This window comes from Talpa europaea, assembly GCF_964194135.1.
Source record: "Talpa europaea genome assembly, chromosome: 8".
NCBI classification, from domain to species: domain Eukaryota; kingdom Metazoa; phylum Chordata; class Mammalia; order Eulipotyphla; family Talpidae; genus Talpa; species Talpa europaea.
In genome coordinates this window covers 57,263,460-57,288,911 of record NC_140075.1, presented here as the reverse complement: position 1 = coordinate 57,288,911, position 25,452 = coordinate 57,263,460, and the positions used below count along the sequence as shown (strand labels likewise).

General features: G+C 42.8%; 1 protein-coding gene across 1 annotated transcript; it reads right to left on the bottom strand.

Annotated features, from left to right (window-relative positions):
- Window positions 1-1,982: 1,982 nt before the first annotated feature.
- On the bottom strand, window positions 1,983-11,126 carry BBS4 (Bardet-Biedl syndrome 4; the record flags this gene model as incomplete). Its single annotated transcript, XM_084239668.1, has 9 exons — window positions 1,983-2,392; window positions 2,865-3,066; window positions 3,548-3,689; window positions 4,311-4,380; window positions 5,768-5,939; window positions 6,028-6,180; window positions 7,398-7,466; window positions 8,442-8,496; window positions 11,056-11,126. 9 exons carry the CDS (start codon window positions 11,124-11,126, stop codon window positions 2,277-2,279), a joined length of 1,050 nt encoding a protein of 349 aa, XP_084095794.1. The 3' UTR covers window positions 1,983-2,276.
- Between the last annotated feature and the right edge of the window lie 14,326 nt (window positions 11,127-25,452).

The window sequence follows — 25,452 nt, the reverse complement described above, 5'->3', positions numbered from 1 at the left end:
AAATTTTTGTCAAGTTGCAGTGAATAGAATTTACCAGTGGAATCATCTAGGTTAAGAAGTTGCTTTAAGGATAGCTTTGACTAACAAACATCCTTAATAGGTCTTAGTATACCTCTCCTTGTTTTCACTTCCATTGTGTTGTATTTCAAAGATTTTGTCTATTGTGTCTGTCATAAAATTGATCATCTTTATCTTTTTCATGTCTGTAGACTCAAGCTGCAGTGCTTTTCCTGCTTTCATTCCTGATTGGTGGTTTGTCTCCTTTTGTCCTTTGTCAGTTTAGCTGGGGATTTGTTTTTCTTCCTAGAACTTTTGGCTTTAGAACTACGCTTTCCTGAAAGCATTGTTTTTAGTCGAATCCCACAGATTTCCATTTGTTTTCATTACCTTTCAGGACAAAATATTTTCTATTTCTCTTTTTATTCATCATTGATTTTAAGTTATTACAAGTGTTTGATTTCCAAATATTAAGAGGTTTTCTAGATACTTAGGTATATTATTTCCAATTCATTCTATTGTGGTCAGAGAAATTCTATAAATTTCAATCTTTCAAGGACTTTTGAGATGCCCGTGTACATGGTCTGTCTTGCCGAATGTACTCTGCGCATTGCAGTGAATGTGTTCTGCACTCCTGTCAGTTAGGTCACGATGGTTGGTATGTCCTTCTACACTTTGTGTCTAGTTCTAGCAATTGCTGAAAGGGGAAATACTAACATTCAATTATGATTTTGGATAATTTTATCTGTTCTTAATGTATTTTCACTATTAGAGACATATATATCTGTGGCTATGTTTTTCTAATGAATTGACCTTTCTGTCATTATGAAATGCCCCCTTTTATTCTGGTAATAACACTCCTTGTTGCGATGTGCACTGTATCATATCAGTGCATGGTATTGCTTATGAGAAGTTAAAGTTTCGACTTTTTTTTTAAAGATTTATTTATACAAGCACTGGTTACAGTCAGAAGTTCAGGAGGGTGAGAGAATTCACCAAAGCATCAGCCAGAACAGGCAGACCGACGAAGTACACTGCTGAGGGGAGCAGCGGGCATGACAGGAGAGGTCTGTGCGCCATGTGGGACCCCTTGCCAGGGGCCGAACCCGGCGCTGCCGGCGGCCGGGGATGGAACCCGGCACTGCCGAGGCTGCAGGCAGCCTCTGCAGGAGGCCGGGGATCGAACCGGGTGCCGAGGCTGCAGGCAGCTTCGCAGCTCAGCGCTCAACCGCTGTCTGCAGGCAGCTTCGCAGCTCAGCGCTCAACCGCTGTGCCACCGGCAGGCCCGGAAAGTTTCGGCTTTTAACTGCCGTTTCAATCTCCACAGGCCCACTCATTAAGGCTGCAACGAGGTGGTGCTGGCACCAACAAGAACCTTGCCTTGAGGTTATTCCTCCAGTATAAAGCTACGCTTGGAAATAGGTAACGGAAAACCAATCATAGTTTCTTTTAAAGTTTTTATTGTGATCTCATTTTTATACCTGAATAACAACTTTCCCAAAAAAGAATGATACATAATCTCTTTATTTTAAAAAGGATATTATTATACATTGATAGCATCTGTGGGATCACTAATAGCCTTATATAAAAATTCCTCAGTTAAATGCTCCCATTTTTTAGTCCTTGATGCTGATACCAGACCAGCCCTTGTTGCTATTATCACGCTGACATGATCTGGCTCAACACTCTGACCTCTCTCAAGAACAAGACACTCCCCCAAAAAACCACCAAGACACTAGGACTTGTTCTGGATTCCGTTGGGCAAGTGCAGCTTGGGATACTCAATAGGCTGGGCCTCAATTTATAAAGCTTCCTATCTTTTTCTAGATTATGAGAGCTAGATTACTGATCCACAATTTATAGTGGCATTGGGTGCTGACATGCCCAACAGCCTGAGAGCCACCTCCATAAGGACAAGGCTTCATCACAACAGGGCTCCTGAGTAGAGGTCTGTCTCAGCCTTTCTTTCCACAAAGGAAGGGGTTAGGGAGCCAGGAGATAAGTTCTCTCAGCCACCTAGTGCCTTGTTCTCAATTCTAAGAGGCCCTCTCATCTAAGAGGACTATCGTCTCTCTACTCCCAGCTGGCAGGGTCATGTGGGGCTGCACGGGCCTCGAGCTCCCCGTGATCATCACACTCACCCTTTGTTCTGAGTTTTGACTCTCGCACCCAGGGAACCTGCTGGCTTGCACGCTTGCCTGTGCCAGGTGATCTTTCTTAACCTGCTAAATCCTTACCAAAAAAAACCAAAAAATAAAAAACGCTACTTTGAGGTCATCCTACTCCTTTTTTTCTCTTATTTGTGCTGATGAGTCATTTGGATGTGCTTCCACAGTGGGCTCCGGCTCCAGAGGAAGGGAGGGTGGCTTTGTGAGCTGGGATGGGCCTCCAGCACCTAGTGACAAAGGAAATAGCCTGAATTCTCAATTCCATAATTCCAGAAGAAATCATTATTTTCATTATTAAATTTCAAGAAGAAACCCCATATTTTCTGGGATGACTGGAACTGTAGTCTATCTGCAGCTATGAAGGTCAGTCAGAACTAAGGAAATAAAGTGCTGACATATCTCATGCCTACTTAAGGCAAGAAAATTACAGAAAGCAAGACTACGGAACAGAATGTATTTTTAAACTTAAATTGTAAGAACTAGTGTACTGACATCAACTAAGCCTTCCAGCAGCTATTACACAACTTGCCTTAAGAAAACAAATGCCAGCTTGGTGACCTTGTGACTTATCCCCTCTCTAGCCAGCACTATATTGGGCAGATTCTGAGTCAGAAAGTGCAAGCCATTTTCCAAGCTGTGTTCTGCTGGCATGGTGGCTCACACCCCTGAGTCTTCATGGAGCTACATGTGGTCACCTACCTGAGGGAAGCTTCCTGTATGCAGCTGCTGAAGACATTGCCCGTCCCAGTGCCTGATTAGAGCCCAGAGGCTGCTGGAAGCCACCAGGTTTGCTCGTTGAAGTGGTCCGGTGCTTTGATTTGGGATCTTTCACTGGTTTAGTCCAAACCAGTGCCTCCCCAACCTGAAGAGCAGCTCCCAACTTCTGGGCCATCTCTACCATCTTATGCCCACATGGAAAGAAAAAGAATCATGTGTAACTAGTAGAGAAAAGCCCCTTCCTAGGCCTTCCACTGTGGTGAGGGTGGTAGAGGTCAGCTGAAGTAGTGTCTGCTGGTTCTAGCATTTCAAGGAAATCATTCTCAAACAGCAAAGAACACAGATTAGTGGATGGCAAGGGAGGTCATATGTGATCTCAAAACCCAACAACTCAAGGTTGGTACAGTATTGGACTAAAATGCTTTTCCTGCTTGAAAGTGGAAACTACAGAGACCTCAATTCAGATGACTTGCATTAGCAATAACAGCTAATTCAGTAAGCCTAAATTTCCTCTGATTTCTTATTTCCTTCTAAGGAAGCTTTTTCTCAGACATTTACTAATTAGAGAATGCACAAGCCTATGCCATACTTGGGCTATATGGGCTTAATTCAAAAAGTCCGTTAGCAACTTGCTAATAACTCCTGGGAGCTAAAAGGCGGCATACCTCAGAGTCAAACTCCAGAGAGCTGCTGTCCTTGAGCAGGTTGACTTTCTTCTCCATCTCCTGATACTGGATCAGGGCGCCCCTCTTCTCGCCCTGTTTGTACAGCAGCACAGCATAGTTCAGATTTACTAAAGGGTTACACCTGTGGCAAATAGACAGGGATTCTATGGGGTGGGGCTTAGAAACAAACAGTCACATAGAGATCCTTCTCATTGCACAACAACAAAACTGGCCAAGTAGAGATTTTTCTATTCAACAGCGATGTGGGACCACACATGCTGTGGACCTGTGGAGAAGAATCAAGGAATGAATTGCCCAACCAGCAAAGCAGGTATTGGGACCAAGTGTGACATCTCAGCCCTCAAAATAAACCAGGGCAGAGCTGAAAAGGGAAATCCCTACCTTGCTGCCTAGCAGATGGCAGTAGAATAAATTCTGGAGAGTCCAGTTTTATCTTAAACAGACGAAGCCCAGAGTCCCATCTGATAGTCCAACTAGCCCGTAAAATCTATCAGCAACCCAAGTGCTTTCTACGGCCGCCTGCTACAGTTGGGGCTGGAAACATTTTCTCAGTGAGTGACAGTTCCGCTGAGCAACTGTGTGCTTAGGAGCCACACGTCCTTCCACACTTAGGCCTTCTGTGGACAGAGGCCACAGAGAGCAAGCAGCTGGGCGGACTCAGACGGCGCCAGTGCTCTTGCGCCACCTTGTGGCTTTGGAGAGTCCAGCCCTGCCCAGTACTGTTCCCCACAGAGCAGCTTACTTATCCAGGCGTGCTGCTTCCGCGTAGGCTCTCTTGGCATTCTCTGTATCTTCCAGGTTGGTCAGAGCCACTGCAACAAAGAAAATGAGCACTGCAACTGGAGGGCCCAACTTACAGAACTGAGGCAATGTTTCGAGACCACAGTGCATTCAGGCCCTTTGCCCTGATGGCAGCTCCTGGCACTGCCATCTACTCAGTCATTCAGCTTAGACACTCGGTGTCATCAACACTGAAGTTCTATAAGTCCATTTTTCTGCATTTTCTGACACCACCTTTGTTCAGGGCTCCAGTTGTTTAGGTGTTTGAGCTTTCCCCTGTGGCAACGTCTCCCCTGCCTTCATCCACTTGCCACCATGCTGACATACTCACCGACTGGCCAACAAATCTCACCATGTCACTGTCCTAGTTAAAATTCCTCACTGCTTCTCCATCATCCATAACCATGATCATTAAACTTCTATGTAGCAACAGAACACACCCCTTTTAATCAATATTTTTTGGAAGCCCGATCTATTTAAGAAACAAAACTATTTTGGAAACCCTGTCCACTCCACCTCCCCTCTGACAGCCACTCACTTCTGCCAGACATGACAGATCTAGGAATTCAATTCGAAAAACATGGCCTTTGGGATAGTCTAGAGTCCTTTATCATACCCCCACCCCCCAAAAAAATCTGGCCCCAAACTACTTTGTCCTGACTGCTCTCCTTATTACATTCTAGAACACTGCTGCCCAATAACTACAGGGTACTTCATGCAATTTCATGGCTTCAGGCCTTTGTTCACTGGCTCCCTGGCCATTTCTACTTGAAGTTATTCATACCATAAGGCATAAGCAGCAGTTCTATTTGTTTATATTCTCTACCCACATTAAAATTCGGCTATCTCTGCATTCTTGCAACCCTCAAATGACACCCATTCAATTTCCTTTTGCAACCTTTGTGTTATAAGAACCCCACAATAATAACCAAAAAACCCTACCTGAAAACCACTGTCAATGAGAACATGAAAACTGTTTGGGGGCTTACACTGAACAGTACTTTTATAGAATAGCCAGTAATAGAACACTTACATAATAAAACAAAGCCAGTTTTATCAACTCTATGAGATTCAGCTAGTAGAGACAGGACATACCTAAAAGCCCAAGCTCTTAACACTCAACAAGCAGTTGGACTCAATGTACAGTTTTCAAACCAAGGGAAAACAATTGGCAAAAGATGATCTAGGGATGATCTGGATTTAATCTGTTGGTCTCTGAAATTTGCCATAGGTTAGATGCAACCAAGTGCTTCGTCATCTTTTTCATATTTCTTCAAGCACTAGTACAGTAATCCAGATTCCTCGGGGATCTGCATGGAAATGTTTTCTTTAGGACGTTTCACCACTGGCCACCTATGATTCTAATTTATTCTCCCCTCATAGACTGCGGGGGGAGTTCTCCACAGAAATGTCTCTTACCCGCCAACAGCATGTAGAGCTCCCCCATCTTTGGTTGGAAGTTGATGGCTGCACTGAGGAAATGGAAAGCTGATGCATACTGCTGCATGGTCAAGTGGACAAGGCCCAAGTTGTACAGAATCTTCCAGTCGAAGGGTGCCAAATAGTTGGCTCGTTTTAGGCAGCTGATAGCCTACAGGAGAGGGGCACTCGATGAGAGGTTGGGGCAAGTGCAGAGACCCGGTAACTGCATGTATCAAGGCAGACAAGGAGACACTCACTGCTACATATTTCTTCTTGCCAAAGAAACACATTCCAATATTATTCCAGAGTGGAGGACTTTCTGGAACAGCACAGGCTACCACTTTGTATTTGGTGAGAGCAACATCAAAGTCCCCGTGCGTCTGCATCATGCTGCCTGCTGCCAAGATCGCCTGAAAGGTAGGTCATGAAAGTCAATCATTCAGTCATTCCCATAAGGCTGTAGCACTGAAGTCGCCTTCCTGAGTGTAGCTATTCAGCAGGCCTCTCAGCACAGATGGGACTCAAAAGCTTCTTCCAGGGACATACTATATTCAAGCTATTGGGATAAGTGTCCATGAGGAATGGACACACCCCCCCCCCCCCCCGCAATGTGGCTTATCTTTAGTTCAAGACAGAGAAAAGATAAAATGTCACTGATTTAACCCAGGCTCATGTGTTTCCTACTCTGGGGAGTAAAGAGTTTAGAATATCAGGGCCCTGTAAGTAAAAACTGCCTGTTCCCTGTGGCCCCTATTTGGTACACCAGGTGCTCCAGACAACTCAGTTACAGTGAAGATGAGCGCGCCTGCCACAGGACAGAGGGTGAGTCAGCTCTAGGCTGCCTCAGTCCAGCCCCTTCCTTTCTCTCAGAAAGATGTCCACGGGGATGGATGAGTTGGGTGCACAAGACTTCCAGTAGAACTGGGTCTGCAGCCCTCAATAAACGGCCCTTTGGGCCTCCCTGGTGGCACAGCGGTTAAGCGCCGCGCTGCGAAGCTGTCCTCTGCAGCACCGGTTCGATTCCCCGCCGGCCAGGGAGAACCCCACATGGCGCAGCAGACCTCTCCAGCCTCGCCCACTGCTCCCCTCAGCAGTGTCTTCAGTCCGCCTGCCTGCTCTGCTCCCCGCTCTGGCTCTGGTGAATTCTCTCACCCTCCCGCGCTTCTGACCTGTACCCCAGTTCTTGTATAAAATAAATCTTTAAAAAAAAAAAATGGCCCTTTGCTGCATCTCCCTCAGTGATACTCATCCACTTATGAGCTTCTCATCCCCATAGTCAAATCTGCACAAGGGCTGTAACCTTGGAGTCATTCGTTCATTAGAAGTCATTTCACCACAATTATTTTTGACATAGAGGCTTTGCTAATTTCCTAAACACAAACTTCACCAGCACTGCAATTTTATTTTCTGTGTTCTTTACAGTTCTAACAAATGTGCTCTTCTAGAAAATCAGTAGAGAACCAACACTTTACAATATTTTCAAACAAAAAGAACCACTTTTATTTATAATTTAGCTAAGACAGGGGTAATTTCTCAGATATTCGAAATACTGTACTCTCTGGGCCTAGCTCACCTAAGCAGCAGTGGGACTGTATGTGAAGGCGCTGGGGTTTGGCAGCTGCAGTACCTTATAGTTGGTAGGGTCATAAGTCAGTGCATTTCCAAGATGTTCAAATGCCTTCTGGTAAATGCCAAGCTTGGAGAAAAAGCAAACCAGAGAATTTACATTAGTGGGGGGATGGCAGTTAAGGAGTCTGCCACCCACACCCTGGACAGAAACAACCTGACTTTTCTGAGTTCTCTTGGGGAGAAAAAAAGGCTGCAGTTACCAGAGAAGAGAGTTAAAATCCCCACCTTGGTGCCCCCCACCCCCATTTTGTTGATTTGTCCCCGATAAGGTCAAAGTATGTATTTGCCAGGAACCATCTCTGCTACGCTCGTGCTAATGCCTCTTGGCAGGCAAGGAGCTGGTTCGCCTCATTTCCCCTGAGACCAGCCTCTCAAGCCAGTGCCCAGGAAGCGCCAGAGTTAAGCTCCTGATTCCTTTTAAAGAAAAATGAAACCAACAAAAAGGCTACCAGAGTCAGAACTGGAGGCAGGGCGAGTTGAGCCGGAGTCTTGGGGAGAGGGTGGAGGGCTGGGCACGGAGGGGTTCCTCAGAGATCCCGGGGTCTCAGGCTGATACAGAAAATCAGTAGAGCACCAGTTCTCAGGCTGATACAGAAAAGAGATGGTGCTAAAAAGAATCCCATTGACGGTCAGGAGTGTGCGGGGGAGAGGAGGTGTCTTACTTTACACGACTCGTTGCCTTCACTTTCCTATAGCACATGGCCGGGAAGGAGCAACAGAAATGACCTTTACCCCAGAGCACCTGGTAGTACTAACTTGTTTCAGGTTTCTCTCCCCATTAGACAATTATTTCTCATAACTGCTCTTTCGTTGGTTGATAAAAATTACGATTGCATTAAGCTCCAACAGATTTATCTGCTTCTGATTTGAATGGAAAAGATTAAGTTCATTCCTTTAGCAAATGCAGAGAGTAAGGTTATGTGCGTCCTATGACCTTTAGTAAAATGTGTTAAAGTCCAGTCAAAATGCTGGGAAACCACAATACACACGACTCCAAAAGCATCTCTAACATCAAAGCACGAATGAGCAGAGTTCTCATTACCTGTAAGTAGAGTAATCCTAACGTCGTAAGCAGCTCTGTATTTTCTGGGGAGAACCTGCAACAGAGAGATCACACGGACGTGCTCACAGGGACTGCGGCGTGTATGAGACGCGAGAACCTGCGGAGTAGCGGGCCCCCTCCCCACGGAAGACCTGAAGCTGACGCGGGAATTCCCTTCACAAGTAGGTCATCTCAACCCTGGCGACAGGAAGGGGTTGCTCAAAAAGAAAGAAATGGAACTTATAATCCAGATTTCCTTCTCACAAATTTTTTAAATCAAATCAGCCCCAAAAATGCATGGTCTTAGCCAGCTCCCTCTTGTGGGATTATATTTTTCTGTTCTCATTGTACTCATAATGCCAACAAGCATAATTTATGGTTTAATTTAGGATCGCGAGACCTTGATGCTCTGTTTCATGTTAAACAGCCAAACTAAACATAAAAAGGGAGACATATATCAACTCCAGGAAAGACTTAGCCGTGGGCTTTAAAACAGGGTTTTAAATAAAAGATTATCTGCTTTCCCATTCTCTGGTATTTGTCTTTGTCACAAAATCAAAGCAACACTGAGCTGCTGTGAACACTGAACTGACAGGACTGTCACATGATTTCAACAGTGAAAATGCCAGAAGGCAAGGAACAATGTCCCGCTTCTAAGGGATGAGGTGGGGCTGGGTACCGACGGGAGGCCTGAGCTAGCCAGAAGCTTACTCAGTTCAACTGAGTATCTGCCTTCTACATTCTGCCATGATAAGTACCCATCTGATCACCTTCCTCCCCCAAACCAAGAAAGGAAATGCCATGATCCTGTTGGCTTCCATCCCACCAAAATATGACCACTCTCTCCCAAATTAGGTCATGAACAATGGTCTCTACATTCTCAGTGAGGCTCCTGATGCCCAGCTGTGTCCTTTTCTCCCTCAGAATTCTAGTGACAAGTCCTTGACTAGTCACTGCAAACTCGTCACCCTTGGGCCTCCCTGGTGGCCTAGGCGTTAAGTCTCAGCACTATCACCGCTACAGCCGGATTTCAATCCCCAGCCAGGGAGCTGACCCACATGGTGCAGCAGACCTCTCCTGTCTCACCTGCTGCTCCCCTCAGCAGTGTTGTTTTCAGTAGATCTGCCTGTTCTGCTCCCCACTCTGTCACTGGTGAATAATCCTATCACCACTATCCCCACACCTATGGCCTATACCCCAGTTAGTCTATGCATAAATAAATAAATCTTAAAATAAAAAAAGAAGTCCCCCTTGAGATTTGTGTGTGCTGATCTCAGAGCCAGTTCTAGAAGAGAGGGATCAGGTTTCTATCTCGCACCACAGAGGCTTAGTATATGCTACCTGGGCTCCTTCCTACTTGTCCATATAAACAAAGCCTCTTTTTCACAAAAGTCTCTTGTAGCTTAACAAACCAAAGGATTTTTTTATGTCTTTTTGGACATAAAATATGGTTGAAAATTCAGAAAGAGTGCTGTGCTTGATAGTACCGGGAAGTTACTACACTATGCCAGAAGACACAGGTGACAGAAATCTAACTTCAGTATCTAGTTATCAGGTATAATATATTCAGTGGCCTTGAATCATAGACCAGGCATTCTATTAAGTGACTAAATGAGACACTACAGCATTTTGCTACAAAGAACAAGACAAAATCCTAGGGCCTCCCTGGTGGCGCAAGGGGTTAAGGCAATATATAAAGCTGTCTGCAGCCTCTGCAGCACGAGTTCGATCCCTGGCTGGCCAGGGAGCTACCCACATGGCACAGCAGACCTCTCCTGTCTCGCCTGCTGTTCCCCTCAGCAGTGTACTTCAGTCATTCTGCCTGTTCTGCTCCCCACTCTGTCTATGGTGCATTCTCTCACCCCCCACACCTCTGGCCTGTACCCCAGCTCTTATATGCGTAAATAAATCTTTAAAAAAAAAATAAGAGACAAGATCCTATACAGAAGACAAAAGAGAGCATGTGTCCCTAGAGAGAAAACATGAACCATCACCCTGGGAGAGTGAATCAGTTCCATTAACACAAGTCTGGCCTATCCTGATGTTTTAGAAACAGCTTGTATCATACTTATAAGGCCAGATGTTCATTACTGAATCAGGAGATTTCTGTCCCTAACATCTTTGGAAACACGAGATCTGTTATAAAAAACACAATGGCAGGCTGCCAGCTGTCCAAAACCTGTTCCCTCCCTCCTGAGCGCAGCTAGGTCTGGCCCCTTCACTCACTCTAAACCATGGAACGTGAGCAGGATCAATGTCTACAACTCTAAAGTCAATCAAAATTTACTAAGAGCCACTTATTCAGTATTCAACTTCCTAGACCACCTCTCCCAGGATCGCCTAGAACAGTCTGTGCTACTGTAAGATAGCAGCAGACATGCAGGTGAAGACAACAATGTAAGGAATGGTGCATCAGCAGGGAAGGAACCTGGATCCCTGTTTGACCTTGCGGAGCAGACTGTCCAGCTAGGCTGGCCAACCATACTAATGGGTGAGAAAGAAACACTGACTAGCAATCAAACATACTCTCTCTCACCTTGGGTGTCCATATGTAGACTCCTGTTTTGGGTTTTTTTAAGTTTCTCACTGCTCTAAAGGAAACAAACACACTTACTCCACTGCTTTCTTGTAGATTTCGATGGCCTTGTTCAAGTCTCCCTCCAGCAAGTAGATCTTCCCCAGCATTATGTAAGTCAGGTCATGCTTGTTGAGATGTAGAGCATTGTGCAGCTGGTCTTGTGCCTAACAAGAACGACAGAATAAAGAGAACCAAGTCACTACCATGGAAGGACAATGGCTTTGTATGAGCCAATATAAAGACAGAGCTGGGAACATCTCTTTACAGCAAATAGCCCCCACTGCTCAAAATACCAACTGTGCTTGCTGGCAGCATAGGGTGTCTGCTTCTGAAGCCACTTCAGAGAGTTTATACAAGAGGATTAACCTTTTTGAGTGTTTTCTAGTACTTGACATTCACACCCATGACTCATGCTTCATTAGTCAAAGGGACATCCTAGTCCAGTACAGAGCACTGCCCCAAACTCAATCCCAGCTACACCACCGGCCAACTGTATAACAGACCCCATTTTGCTCACCAGCATTTTGAGAAGTGAATGGATTGTTTCATTTATGCACTCAATAAAAATCGAGTATCTCTTGTTCTAGATGCTGGGTATACCGGAACAATAAACTCCTTGCTCTAAGAAAGCTTCTATCCTAGTATATGGTCAAATGAAGAGCTTCATTTAGTCATTCACTCATTCAACAATTATTTACATAAATGCCAAGTATTATATTTGCATAGCCTGTCAGCTTTACAATAAAATCTAAATATGGTTCTCCTCAATATAGGTCTGATCAAAAACTAAGTCCACCTTTCCATTGGCTCAGAATAATCCTGTGGAAGAAATATACTTATTTGGAATATCCTCTGAAGAGAAAAATCTTGTAAGTCTGTAACAGGATACATCTCCTAGAAAACTTAAGGGACCTACCAAAAGTATTTATTTACATGTATTATTTATTATTTTAGTTATTACCTTTATACCTCAACTGCTGATATACAGATTTTTTTTTATAGTCCTGAGGGACAGATTAGGTTTTTTTAGTAGTTTGCAAATTGTTACAAATTAAACATTGTCATAGGGTATTAACCAATTCAGATTCTCAGGCCTGTTAGCATTTGAGAAAGGAGAATAAAACTAAACAATCACTAAATGGGAGCTTTATTACCTTTATTTGGGTCTACCCAAACCCACTATCATTAACTTTCAGAGAAGAGATAATTTAATGTGTCCTCCAGTTAAGATATATGTTTTTTCTTTATCTCAAGTACCACAGTAGCTCAGATGTTTTCTGATAGAAGAGCTTTAGAGGCTGCCTACATCTTAATCACAATGAAACATAAATTCTCATCATAAAAAATAAGTCTAAAAACAAACTCCAAAATTAAATCCACTTAAAACTCATTTCCAATGACCTTAAAAACTAAAGTTAGCTGCCATCAGGGCCAGACAGTTCATATGGTCACAACTGCACTTTTAAAAGGTCTACTTTTTTATATCTAAGTTTTAAACATCTGTCTCTACATTGTAAAAATTAACCTAGGAGTGGAGTAAAGAAGAGCAATTAAGCTTTCCATTCCCTCATAGTATTTCTCGAATTTTTAATTATTAAAATCAGGAAAAATAAGGATAATGACCAATGAGAGTTAAAATGGGAATGTCTATAATGCTTTGTTTTCAAAAAATAAATCCAATATATTTATTGTGGTCAACGCTTCTTTCATCGCGAACACAGCCTTCCAAATCAAAATATCTTTGTAGTCAGCAGCAGCTGACACTGTCAACAGCAATATGGCACTTTCCTTTTTACTTTCAAATATCTCTGCAGAATTAGAAACAACACAGAATGAACAGTGGTACCGCTATAATAACAAGTGTACCTTCAGAAATCCCTGGTCAATTGCTCAAGCCCCACCACCATTTCTATAAATTACCTTATTGAACTGTTTCAGATAAATGTAGCAAACTCCTAGGTTATGACAGATTTCCTGCACACAAAAGAAAGCAAACAGGTCTTAAGAATAAAACAAGAATTTTGCTCAGTCAAGTTTAATCTTTAAAACATGCACAACAATGTTTGACTGGATTCATATTCAAATACATTTCATTTTACAGAATGGGTCCCTTAATATAAAATACAGATTATGAGAGAAGAAAGCAGAATAAACCAATGATAAAAAGCTTTATCAGAATAAACCAGACTGTGTGGTACTTTGGGATACAGACCAAGCCATTCCCATGCCCTTTTTCTCAGTGCTGTCCACTGCCCATGCCCTTTGTGCCTTCTCAGACAAGAATGCCCACATCCCCTGCTGGGAGGGCTGCTAGCCACACAGCTCCACCATTAAGATAAAATGAGGCTCTTCCCTAGGAATTTGGGACTGGAGCAGAGCTAGCTAGCCGCACGCATGAAATTCACCAGGTGATGTGGACGTAGGGACTGAGAGCTCCATCTGGAGGCCACCGTGATGGATCTTTGTAACTGGAGCAAGCCTGAAGACATCTACAGCAGAGGAAGCACACTATGGCCCAGAGACCAAATCTATCCCCTACCTTTTTTGAAAATAAAACTTTCTTGGACCACAGCCACAACCACTTGTTTATGAACTATGGCTCTTTCACACAGCAACTGCAGTTAAGTAGCTGCAACAGAGATGTATGAAGCTGCAAAGCTTAAAATATTTACTAATGGCCTTTTACAAAAAATATTTGCCAACATCTGATCTATGGATTCTGATCTCTATTCAGAAATTGAATATAGGAATGCAGAATAGCTACCTTGTCTGCTGATAGCTTTCTAGTTCCCTGCAAGACCAACCTGTCTTTCCTTGACTTGAATTCTACTGAATCTTTCAAATTCCCTTACATTAAATGTCCCTTCATTTAGAAACAGGAGAAAGCAAGGGTAAGGAAACTGATGTTGGGAAAAGTAAAATCATTTTGATAGTTGTGGGGAGGTGTGGAAGCACCTTCAGATTCAGATGTATTCAGACCCTGTCTGAAGAAACAGGGACCCCAGGGCTCAGAGACAAGTGACGCCATATTTTCTGAGTCTCCTCAAATAACAACTAAATAGCAATCATTTATTAAATACTGACTTCACACCAGGCTCTGTGCCAGATCTTTTTCATATCTATTACTGTAATTTTCCCAGCAAATCTGCAATATAGGTATAACAATATAATAAAACCTCTCTCCCTCAGAAAGTTTAGTTTGTGTGACTTAAGCAAAACTGTCAACCTAGAGGTTTTTGTTCCTTTCATTTTAGTTCCTAAAAATTTCAAACATGTATAAATGTAGACAGAATCACCATTCACTCATCATCTGTTGCATCAGGCAACAAGACACGGGAGTCGTGGAGCAGGCTGCACAAGGCAGGATGATGCTGAGAGCAAGATCCTGGCTGTTTTTACTGATAGAATAATAGAGCATCAGCTACATGCATTAGGAGGACAAGGAGAAAAGGTTGGGTGAAACTCAGGAATGTCATCTAGGTCTTGGAGGGACATGAGTCTGCCGACCATGTTATCAGCTTGATGACCAAGTGTTGTAATCAAAACTAGACCCCGGTCCTAATCTTATCAACAAGGCATTCCACTGATCAGCTTCTGGGGTCCCTTGTCATACATCAGGCCTCGGCCCCCTGGGTGTTCCTGGTCAAACCTCATGATGTATGATTCGGGAGTAAGTTTATGCATCCGTCCTCAGTCCCCCAGGGCATTCTCGATCATACCTCTTGATGCATACCCTTCCCAGAGTGATCAAGCTTTCTGCTCTTGATTGATATGAAAGGCAACTTGTAAGGTTTGGCTCACATGATTGTGACTGGACAGTTCTGACCTTTGTATAGGAATGCAGAACTGCAGGTAACCATAATGGTGGCTGAACAGGCCGCTTAAGTCAAGCAGCCACTTAAGTCTAGCAGACCCACAATCATCCTGTCACAGAAACCATCCAACCCATACCCCCCCCCAACCTATCCCACTACATTCGTAAGCAAATACCAGATAGCATAACATTTCATCCACAAATATTCAGCATGTGTACTAGGATAGGTTCTTTTTATTTAGCCTGCCTATAACATCATTACCATACCTGAAAAACTAACAGCTTAGTATCAGGTATTGAATTGTGCAAATTTTTCAGTCTCATAAGTGTCCCACGTTAAAAAATATATTTTTCTCTTAAATCAGGATCCAATCATGTCCATACATTGCAAAGCACTTAGGATCTGAACTCAGGCCTGCCTCCAAAATTTGTGTACTTCCACTTCATCATGCTGTAAGTATGTAAACCTAGAGATACAAAGGGGAGAGATGTAGCCCTACTTGTGCTATAAGTGTGCTAAAAGCTAACCACAAACTTTTGATATCATCTGTCATATGTATTACTTGAGATGGCAGCAGTAATATGCCTTAAACAGACTGACAGCAAAAGAAATTTTAAAAGGAAAAGAGAATAAACCAGAATTAAATCCTGTCTTTCGTGGGGTGAGGGAATCCAGCAGAAGTCTGCAGGTAGCAGGTACAGTGGAAAGGTCACAGATGTGAAGTGAGGAATTCTAACTCTGGTTCTGCCACTACCTCACTGTGCGCCCATCAGTAAGTCAGCCCATTGCCTCCATCTGTTAATGGGGGAAATATTCCAAAAGTCAAATGAGAGAACGGCAGGAGGAATTATTCCCATTGTAGTCAGACTGGAATATCCTGATGATCCAAAACAAGTGGGACTGAGGTTTTCTACAGGCCACAGCATGTAGGGCGCAGAGTGTCTTGGCTTTTTGGGAGAACGAAAGGTATAAAATGTGTAGGACATAAAATGTCTGGCTGTTTGGGAATAACCACGTCTACTGGCACCAATGGGATGTATCCCAAGGGAGTCAGTAATACCAAGTGAACTCTTTCAACCACTTGATGGTGAACAGACACTATTCATTCCCCCTGTGACTCTGAGCTCTCTTACTTACTTCCTATCTCCCTCTATGGGATCTTCTTCAGTTTAGCCTTTCAGAACTATTTTCTCCAAGGTTCCATCCTCAGCCCATTACAAGTGATTTCATCCAAGTTCATGGCTTTAATTATCTTCTTGATGTGGTTGACTACAAAATGCATCTAACCCAGAATATTTCAATTTTGGATTTCTATATCTAGCCACACGTTGGACACATCTCATATGATTTTAACTTTTGGCAGGATAGCTCAACTGAAATATCCTGCCAGAAGTTAAAATCATGTCTGTCATCTTCTGAAAAACAAGATTTAACTTTGATTTGTTATCATTGCCCGACTTCCAAAACATGCTTCTCTTTCTTCTTGTATTTCCTATTCTAATTGTCCCATAACCCACCAGTTCATCTCTGCATTTCCAGGGCACAGTCCAGTGCCTGGCACATAGCAAACATTCATTTGTTAAAAGAATGACTAAATGAATAAAGAGTAAATGAAGTTTCTTTTATCTGTAGTTTCACTTTGATTCTCAGCTATAAAATATTCAACAGCATAAAGACTTACATCTCAAATTTCAGACCTACAGAAAAAGTTGCCTTACAAAATGAATACAAGTCAAAAATAATAGGGCCATAAGAACTGTGGAGGAAACCCATGCTAGCGCTCTGTACTAATCAATCTAATCCTTCACTTCCAGTTACATCTCTCCAAGAATCATCAGATATTTAACAAAAAAAGGGGGAAAAAACAGCATCAAAAAGAAAAGAGGAAGAAAGTGATAATTCTTGGAAGCAGAAGAGAACTTCAAGAGTCAGATATGGCGCCTCCCAGGTGGCGCAGCAGGTTGAGCGCCACGCTGTGAAGCTGTCTGCAGCCTCTGCAGTGTGGGTTCGAGTCCTGGCCGGGCAGGGAGAAACCCACATGGCACGGCAGACCTCTCCTGCCTCACCTGCTGCTCCCCTCAGCAATGTCTTTGGTCCATCTGCCTGTTCTGCTCCCCACTCTGTCTCTGGTGAATTCTCTCACCCTCCCACACCTCTGACTGTACCCCAGTTCTTGTATAAATAAATAAATCTTAAAAAAAAAAAAGTCAGATATGGAGAGGCTATTGCAAGAAGAAAAAAGACCTACTTCTTACAGAAATTAAATATATAATTACTGAAATTAGACATACCGACTATGGATAGGTTAGATAACTGGATGGGAACTGTATAACAAAAATGATGATCTGGAAAATAAGACTGAGAAAGTGTGCCTAAATGTATATTAAAAAGACTATAGGGCCTTCCTGGTGGCACAAGGGGTTAAGATGCAACCTATCAAGCAATCCACAGCCACTAAAGCACGAGTTCGATCCCCAGCCAGAGAGATACATGGCTCAGCAGACCTCTCCTGACTTGCCTGCTGCTCCCCTCAGCAGTGTATTTCAGTCAGTTTGCCTGTTCTGCTCCCCACTGTCTCTGGTGAATCCTCTCACAACCCCCCCACTACTCTGGCCTGTACCCCAGTTCTTATATTCATAAATAAATCTTCAAAAAATAAAAACACAAACTATGAAGCTATCCGCAGCCAATGCAGCATGAGTTTGATCCCCGGCCAGGGAGGTGACCCACATGGTGCAGCAGACCTCTCCTGACTCGCCTGCTGTGTATTTCAGTCCATCTGCCTGTGTATTTCAGTCCATCTGCCTGTTCTGTTCCCCACTCTGTATCTGGTGAATCCTCTCACCCCCAGCACCTCTAGCCTGTACCCCGGTTCTTTTGTGCATAAATAAATAAATCTTAAAAAAAAAAAAAGATAGTCATACAATAAATGGAATCAACAGCATGTTTCCTACTTACCCAATCTTTCTGATTAAGTTTAGCTGCTTCATTATATACTTCAGTAGCAGCTTTATGTTTTCCCAAAAGAAATCTGAAGAAGAGACACATATAATTTCTGTAATTATTAGCTCAAAGCTTTACATGACTAACCCCAATAACCCTACAGTTGGCTCATACTCCAGCAAGCAGAGAATTCTGGGAAGTCCCTATTCTAAGAGCTAGTTATGCTGTTTGGCCAGGGTGGTGGTTATGTCCCAAAAGCAGAAGGTCCCAACAGCACTGGAAGTTGTCCAGGTTCTTGGTCCAATTCCACACTAATTTTATTTTTTTTATTTTTTATTTTTTTTTGTGGGACCCTCGCCGGCAGCCGGGGAACGAACCGGCACTGCAGAGGCTGTGGGCAGCCTCGCAGCCCAGTGCTCAACCGCTGCGCCACCAGGGGAGGCCCATTCCACACTAATTTTAATGAAATACTTCCATAATTTATTTTCTACAATGTACAAATATAAACCAAAAAAGAAATAAGCCAAATCATAAACAGTTAAGCAAGAGTTACCATCATTTTATCCTTATCATCTTTTAAGGACAAGCCCTTCTTTTTCAAGACTGTCTCTTTCCTTAACACTGGATCATGATTCTGGAGAGACTGGAAAACTCGGCTCTAAGCAAAGACAATGCAGGTATGAATGACAATGCAGGTGAGACCATGGAGATGGGAACTCACCATGTAACACTTTACCTCCCTGGAAAAGAAGTGTACCTAATAGCTTATAAAGACTTTGGGAGCTGGTTACATGTAGGAACCTACAGGGCATTTCACTCAACAAACACTAAAAACCTACTACGTGTTAAGTATTATGTAAGTGTTGAAACAGCAGATGAGAAAAACTCGGTGTGTTGCCAACAATATTAGGAGACTGAGTGCATAATTGTCACTATTTATATGATTAACATGATCAGTGCTCCCCATTCAAAGTAGAAGACAGTGTTTGAAATACCCAGTTCCTTTACACTAGTCATCTCAATTTCTCAAGTTTCAGAATTAATCCGTACTCTCCAAAGTGAATCCCACTATACCTATTCAGCAGCTCTCTCGCTCTCTCTATGAATCCGGCTGCTCTGCTGCCAGAAAGTCTCAGCCTGAAAATGCACTTTACATAGTGTGTGTGCCCTGGGGCCACCTGGCTACCAGTACTCACAGAGATCTAGCCACCTGCTTGAGGTTATCAGCACATAGAGGGCTGAGAACAGCACATGTCTGAAAGAGTTCTAGGGATTCTTGGATATTTCCTTCCAGGCGAAATATCAGTGCTGCCAAGAAACAGAAAACAAATAAAATTAAATCATGTTCTAGGAAGGAGCCTGGTTCAGAAAAAAGAGAAGAGGGGCCTCCCAGGTGGCGCAGCGGTTGAGCGCTGGGTTGCAAAGCTGCCCGCAGCCTCCGCAGCATCAGTTCAATCCCCGGCTGCTCCCCGGCCACCGGAGGAGGGTCCCACATGGCGCGCAGACCTCTCCTGCCGCCCGCTGCTCCCCTCAGCAGTGTACTTCGGTCCTTCTGCCTGCTCTGCTCCCCGCTCTGGCTCTGGTGAATTCTCTCACCCTCCCGCGCTTCTGACTGTACCCAGTGCTTGTATAAATTAATAAAAATAAATCTTTAAAAAAAAAAAAGACTGTACATGCTTAAGTATTATGAAGCACTGAAAGTGTGGAACATATGATATTGGGAATAAAGGAGCTTTGGGGAAGCCATTTTGTTCCAGATGTGTCAATATCTTAACAATTATGTGAGAAAATTATATATTAATATGAAGATCACAAACACATTTTGTGGTAAACAAAACCATTTATATCAAGGAGTCAAAAAGAAAGTACCTGGAAAAACTAAGGATGCTACTTTAGGCATTAAGGAGTGAAATTTCAGCCAGCTTTTTCCTATATTTGGTTACTGATGAATTTTATTAATTCTCAGCTTTATCATGTATACTTCTAGCCTCCTTCCCCTCAGCCCAACTCAACCTTACCACAGTCTTCAAAGCTCCCCTCATCTCTTTTAGCCTGACAACAAGAAACACTTTCAGAAGTCTCTTATGGACCAGGGATTGCTGTATGAGGCAGGGACCCTAACATTCATTCTCAAAAACACTAGCCGGAAACTAGAAAAGGGGTAAAGGATAGTAGCAACATTTTTAACAGAACTTCATTTCTGAAGTCAAATCAAGCACAAGAGTTACACTGTGATTTCAAAACACAATAATAAGACATTTGAGAACATTACTTGAATTTAAGTATCTCTTAAGTTGTTTGTGCTTTTCTACAAACTAGGCAAAGCATGTTATGTCTTTAGCAAGAAGAGAAGAAATATGTCTTACCTTGGACATAGATAGCATATTCACACAACCCCTGAGTCTCCTGAAGCTGTTCTTTGATAACAGCCTGAAAGCAGAAGAAAAATACTTCTGAACGTAGCGCTTTAGGCCACCTGGCCACCCTGACACATGAATGTTACCCACAAAGCCTATTTTTGTTCAGTTTTCAAGCTAAGAGCAGGTTTTATGTTTTTAAAAGAATTATAAAAAATAACAGAAGATGAAGACTATGAGACAGATATAAATATATATATATATATGTGTGTGTGTGTGTGTGTGTGTGTATATATATATATATATATATATATATATATATATACACACACACATATATATGGCCTGGAAAGCCTAAAATATTTACCATTTGACCCCTTACAGAAAGTTTGCCAATTCCTATCTAAAATCTAAGGAAGCTAAGAAAAATGCGAAAGTTTTCCAGACACCATGAAGGGCTCTCTAATGAGCAAAATACAGGTTTTACCTTACTACTATGATTGGCTAATATAAGCTCAGGATGCCACAGGAACTCAAGGGCAAGCACCTGATTCTAACTTAAGAGAATAAAGAAAGATTTTTCAGAGTGAACAATTTTAAATCCTATGTTGGCAGTAATGGAAGAGCTGAGATGACCAAGAAAGTCAGAGAGACAAGGGCTTCAAATACCACGCTAAAAGATTGCGAGCAATAGAAAATCTTGTTAAGTTTTATGTGGGAAGTAAACCTAATTATATTTATAAAAAAAAATCATTTTTGAAGCACTGTTAAAAATAGATGGAAAGAAAAGCAAAATTAGAGCAAGAGTGGTATAAGAACTCTTGTGGTCATTTTTTTTTTTTTTAAAGATTTATTGGGTTGCAGAACTGGGGTACAGGTCAGAGGCGCGGGAGGGTAAGAGTATTCACCAGAGACAGAGCGGGGAACAGAACAGGCAGACTGACGAAATACACTGCTGAGGGGAGCAGCGGGCGAGACAGGAGAGGTCTGCTGCGCCATGTGGGTATCTCCCTGGCCAGCCGGGAATCAACCCCGCGCTACAGAGACTGCGGACAGCTTCACAGCGCAGCGCTCAACCCGATGAGCCACCGGGGAGGCTCTCTTGCAGTCATTTAAATAAAAATGATGGAGATTTTAAAAAATGATGGGGACTAGTTAAGGCATGGGGAGGAAAAAGATGATAATTTCATGAGACAAAGAGAAAATGTAATACTGACAGACAACTGTGTGAATAATGGCACCTACTCCTCAGGCAACAGAAGAGAGAGTTTTAGAAGACAGCAGATAAATTCAGCTACAGAAAAGTTGAATTTGAAATCCCTCTGAAGTATCCAGTAGGTAACAGACTGATCTCGGGATCAGGAGGAAGTGTATAAAATGAGCAGAGAAAGAGATCCACAGCCACGACTCTTAAAAAATAAGCAAGAAGAGAAGACAGAAAAAGGCAAGAGAGAAAGTGACCACTAAAGGATAAGGGAAACATGGAAAGGATAAGGAAGGAAGGAGGAGGGAAGGAAGAAGGGGCCTTTCAAGATTCACACCAGTACAGAACATTACTCGTTTTGTGCATTGCTGTAAGTATAAAGGCCATAGATATAAATTAAAAACCAATCATGGAAACATTAAGAAGCTGAATGCCAAAAGAGGTAATACCAAGGATATGTTTTGCGTTTAATATTACTACCTGCCTACAAGAATATGGCATACATAGTATGTGACTAAAGATAGTTCAGACAAAAGGAAATACAAAGTATTTTAATACACAAAGGATGGTTAAGTTCAGAATGAGAAATATAAAATAAAAAACACTGTGCCATGTTGAACATCTGCCTTCCACCACCAGGCCAACAAGTTTCAGAGAGAGGCTGTTCCTTCTTGAAATGAGAAAAATACAAGGAGCACACTCCACCCTGACCTGTAGCCAAACCCAGTCAAGCCACAGCCAATCCGTAGGTCCATGAGCAATAAATGTCACTGGGGGCCCCTGAAGTTTGGAGGTTGTCGGTAAAACAGCATTATCATAGCAAAAGCAAACAACACACTATGAAGAAACATGAATTCATACACAATCGTGTATGATAAAAAATGTGGGATATAAACTGCCACAGCCGGTGCTAGTTTCCTACCCAAAACATTTTAAGTATGATCGCTGTCTCTTACCTTGCATGCTTCGTAATCTTTCCGGATATAATGCAGATGTATCAACCAGTTCTGCTTCTCCAAAATAGGAAACTCTGGTGCTGGTATCATATTTTAACAAAAACAAGAGTCATTGCTGGACTTTCTCCATTGTGCTCAAGTCTTCAAATAGTTAAATACAATGTAAAACTATAGATTCTTCATGCTGAAGACCGTAAGAATATAATGCATCGAAAATGCAGAGTATTAAACTAAGAGATATTTGCCCTAACATATCAGTTAGGGCACCTAACTGATGCTTTTCTTCAGTTTTTGTGCATTATACTGTCAGTTTCTCAAATGATAATAACTTGGTCTGAAAGAAAAAAAATCACTGTCTCTCCTCTCTTTCCTTGCTGACGATGAATAAGAATACTTTCTAAAAGATATTTCAGGAATGTTACTAACAAAATGCACACCACACAGTTAATGTTACATCTGATAGATCACATTAACAAAAATATCTGAAATAGTTAAACATAGTTTTAAGAAATAACACAAATGTGGACATTAGTGTTACCCAGGAATGAGAAGTTAAGAATGAAAAAAATCTATTTTCTATTTGACTCACTGAAAACGATGCATGGTAGAGAAATCATGAGTTACTTGCCAATTGAATTCAAAAGTTTAAAATACTCAGGTGAAAATCCATTAAAATGGCCTCCCTGATGGTGCAAGGGGTTAGGACGCATTCTGTGAAGCTGTCCGCAGCCACTGCAGCACAAGTTCGATCCCTGGCCGGCCAGGAAGCAATCCACATGGCGCAGCAGACCTCTCCTGACTCGCCCACTGCTCCCCTCAGCAGTGCATTTCAGTCAATCTGCCTGTTCTGTTCCTTATTCTGTCTGTGGTGAATACTCTCACCCTCCCAAGCCTCTGGCCTGTACCCCAGCTCTCATATGCATAAATAAATAAATCTTAAAAAAAAAATCCATTAAGAAAGTATTTGTCTAGGGCCTCCCCGGTGGAGCAGCGGTTGAGCGCTGGGTTGCGAAGCTGACCGCAGTCTCTGCCGCGCTGGTTCGATCCCCGGCTGCTCCCCGGCCACCAGAGGAGACCTCTCCTGCCACCCGCTGCTCCCCTCAGCAGTGTACTTCTGTCTTTCTGCCTGCTCTGCTCCCCGCTCTGGCTCTGGTGAATTCTCTCACCCTCCCGCGCTTCTGACTGTACCCAGTGCTTGTATAAATAAATAAAAATAAATCTTTAAAAAATAAATTAATTTAATTAAAAAAAAAAAGAAAGTATTTGTCTAGGGGCTCTCCAGTGGTGCAGCTAGTAGGGTGCCACGCTGTGAAGCTGTCCGCAGCCTCTGAAGTGCTGTTCGATTGCCAGCTGACCAGGGAGCTACCCACATGGCGCAGCAGACCTCTCCTGTCTCGCCCGCTGCTCCCCTCAGCAGTGTATTTCAGTCAGTCTGCCTTTTCTGCTTCCTGCTCTACCTATGGTGAATCCTCTCACCCTCTCGCACCTCTGGACTGTACCCCAGCTCTTGTATAAATAAATAAATCTTTTTAGGGCCTCCCCGGTGGCACAGCGGTTGAGCGCTGGGTTGCAAAGCTGCCCACAGCCTCTTCAGTGCCGGTTCGATCCCCGGCTGCTCCCCCGGCCACCGGAGGAGGGTCCCACATGGCGCGCAGACCTCTCCTGCCGCCCGCTGCTCCCCTCAGCAGTGTGCTTCGGTCCTTCTGCCTGCTCTGCTCCCTGCTCTGGCTCTGGTGAATTCTCTCACCCTCCCGCGCTTCTGACTGTACCCAGTGCTTGTATAAATAAATAAATAAATCTTAAAAAATAGATCTTTTTTTAAAAAGTATTTGTATATAGTAATAAGTAGAAGGTTTCAGAACAGCAAGGCCTCAAGGAAGGGAGAGGGGAGGAATGGGATCAGGAAAATATAAAAAGGAGACTTCAACTCCTCAATCCTTTCCAAAAAATCATTTTAAAAGCTCTATAGCATTCATGACTAAATGTTCTCATTTATTAAATCTGGATAGTGGGTATTTTGTACATATTACATGGGTATTTGTATTTTTTATGTACTTTTATATGAGATATTTTATTTGAGATATTCCCTGATTTTTAAAAATGTGAGAGGAGGGCCTCCCCAGTGGCGCAGCGGTTGAGCGCTGGGTTGTGAAGCTGCCCGCAGCCTCTGCGGTGCCGGTTCGATCCCCGGCTGCTCCCCGGCCACCAGAGGAGGGTCCCACATGGTGCGCAGACCTCTCCTGCCGCCCGCTGCTCCCCTCAGCAGTGTCCTTCGGTCCTTCTGCCTGCTCTGCTCCCCGCTCTGGCTCTGGTGAATTCTCTTACCCTCCCGCGCTTCTGACTGTCCCCAGTGCATGTATAAACAAACAAATAAATAAATAAAACATGCCTCTATTTAAAAAAAAAAAAAAGTAAGAGGATACAGCAGGGTATGAGAGAGAAATTATTCATAATGCATCTTTTGATGCTCCAGAACCTTAGGAGATACAATCAACAGAAATCTTAAGACTTATGTGTCCATAATATGAAAGAAAGGAAAAAGTTTTCCATGACTCAGAGTTAATGCTCCTAGAACACAAAAATTAAGATGTTGTCCATTTCTTCCCAAGAATAGGGAATATCAATGGAATATGTAAAATGAAATTATGACAGAAAAGATGGATAGGATTTTATATGGCAAAGGAAAGAAAATAAATTTTTAAGCAACTGACTTTCATCTTCCAGTTACCCATATTCTCTGAGTGGGTTCACTCTTAAGAGTCAACAAGGGACTATTTAAGATTCTTGGATAACTTTTATTTCTTTCCTTCTCTTCTCTCAAGCCCCATAAATTATCAGAATTAGCCATTCATGTTCTATCTAGCCACTTTCAGAATTTTCTACTAAAGATCATCCAAATCACTAAGTTTAAAGAAAAGGGGGGGGTGTCTCTAAAATGGGTAAAGAAATGCATCAAAATAAAAGTTCTATGACAAATGGCTTACTAATCTTGAACCAAGCCTCAATTGTATGCTAACCCCTGTGCCACATACCCTTTAAAGAAAGAGACACTGAACCATTTGAATTTACGATATCACTAAGTACCATTTCTTCTATAGCCACAGACCTAATTTATAAAATGCAAATTTGAATCTTATCTACTATTAAAATCTCACAAG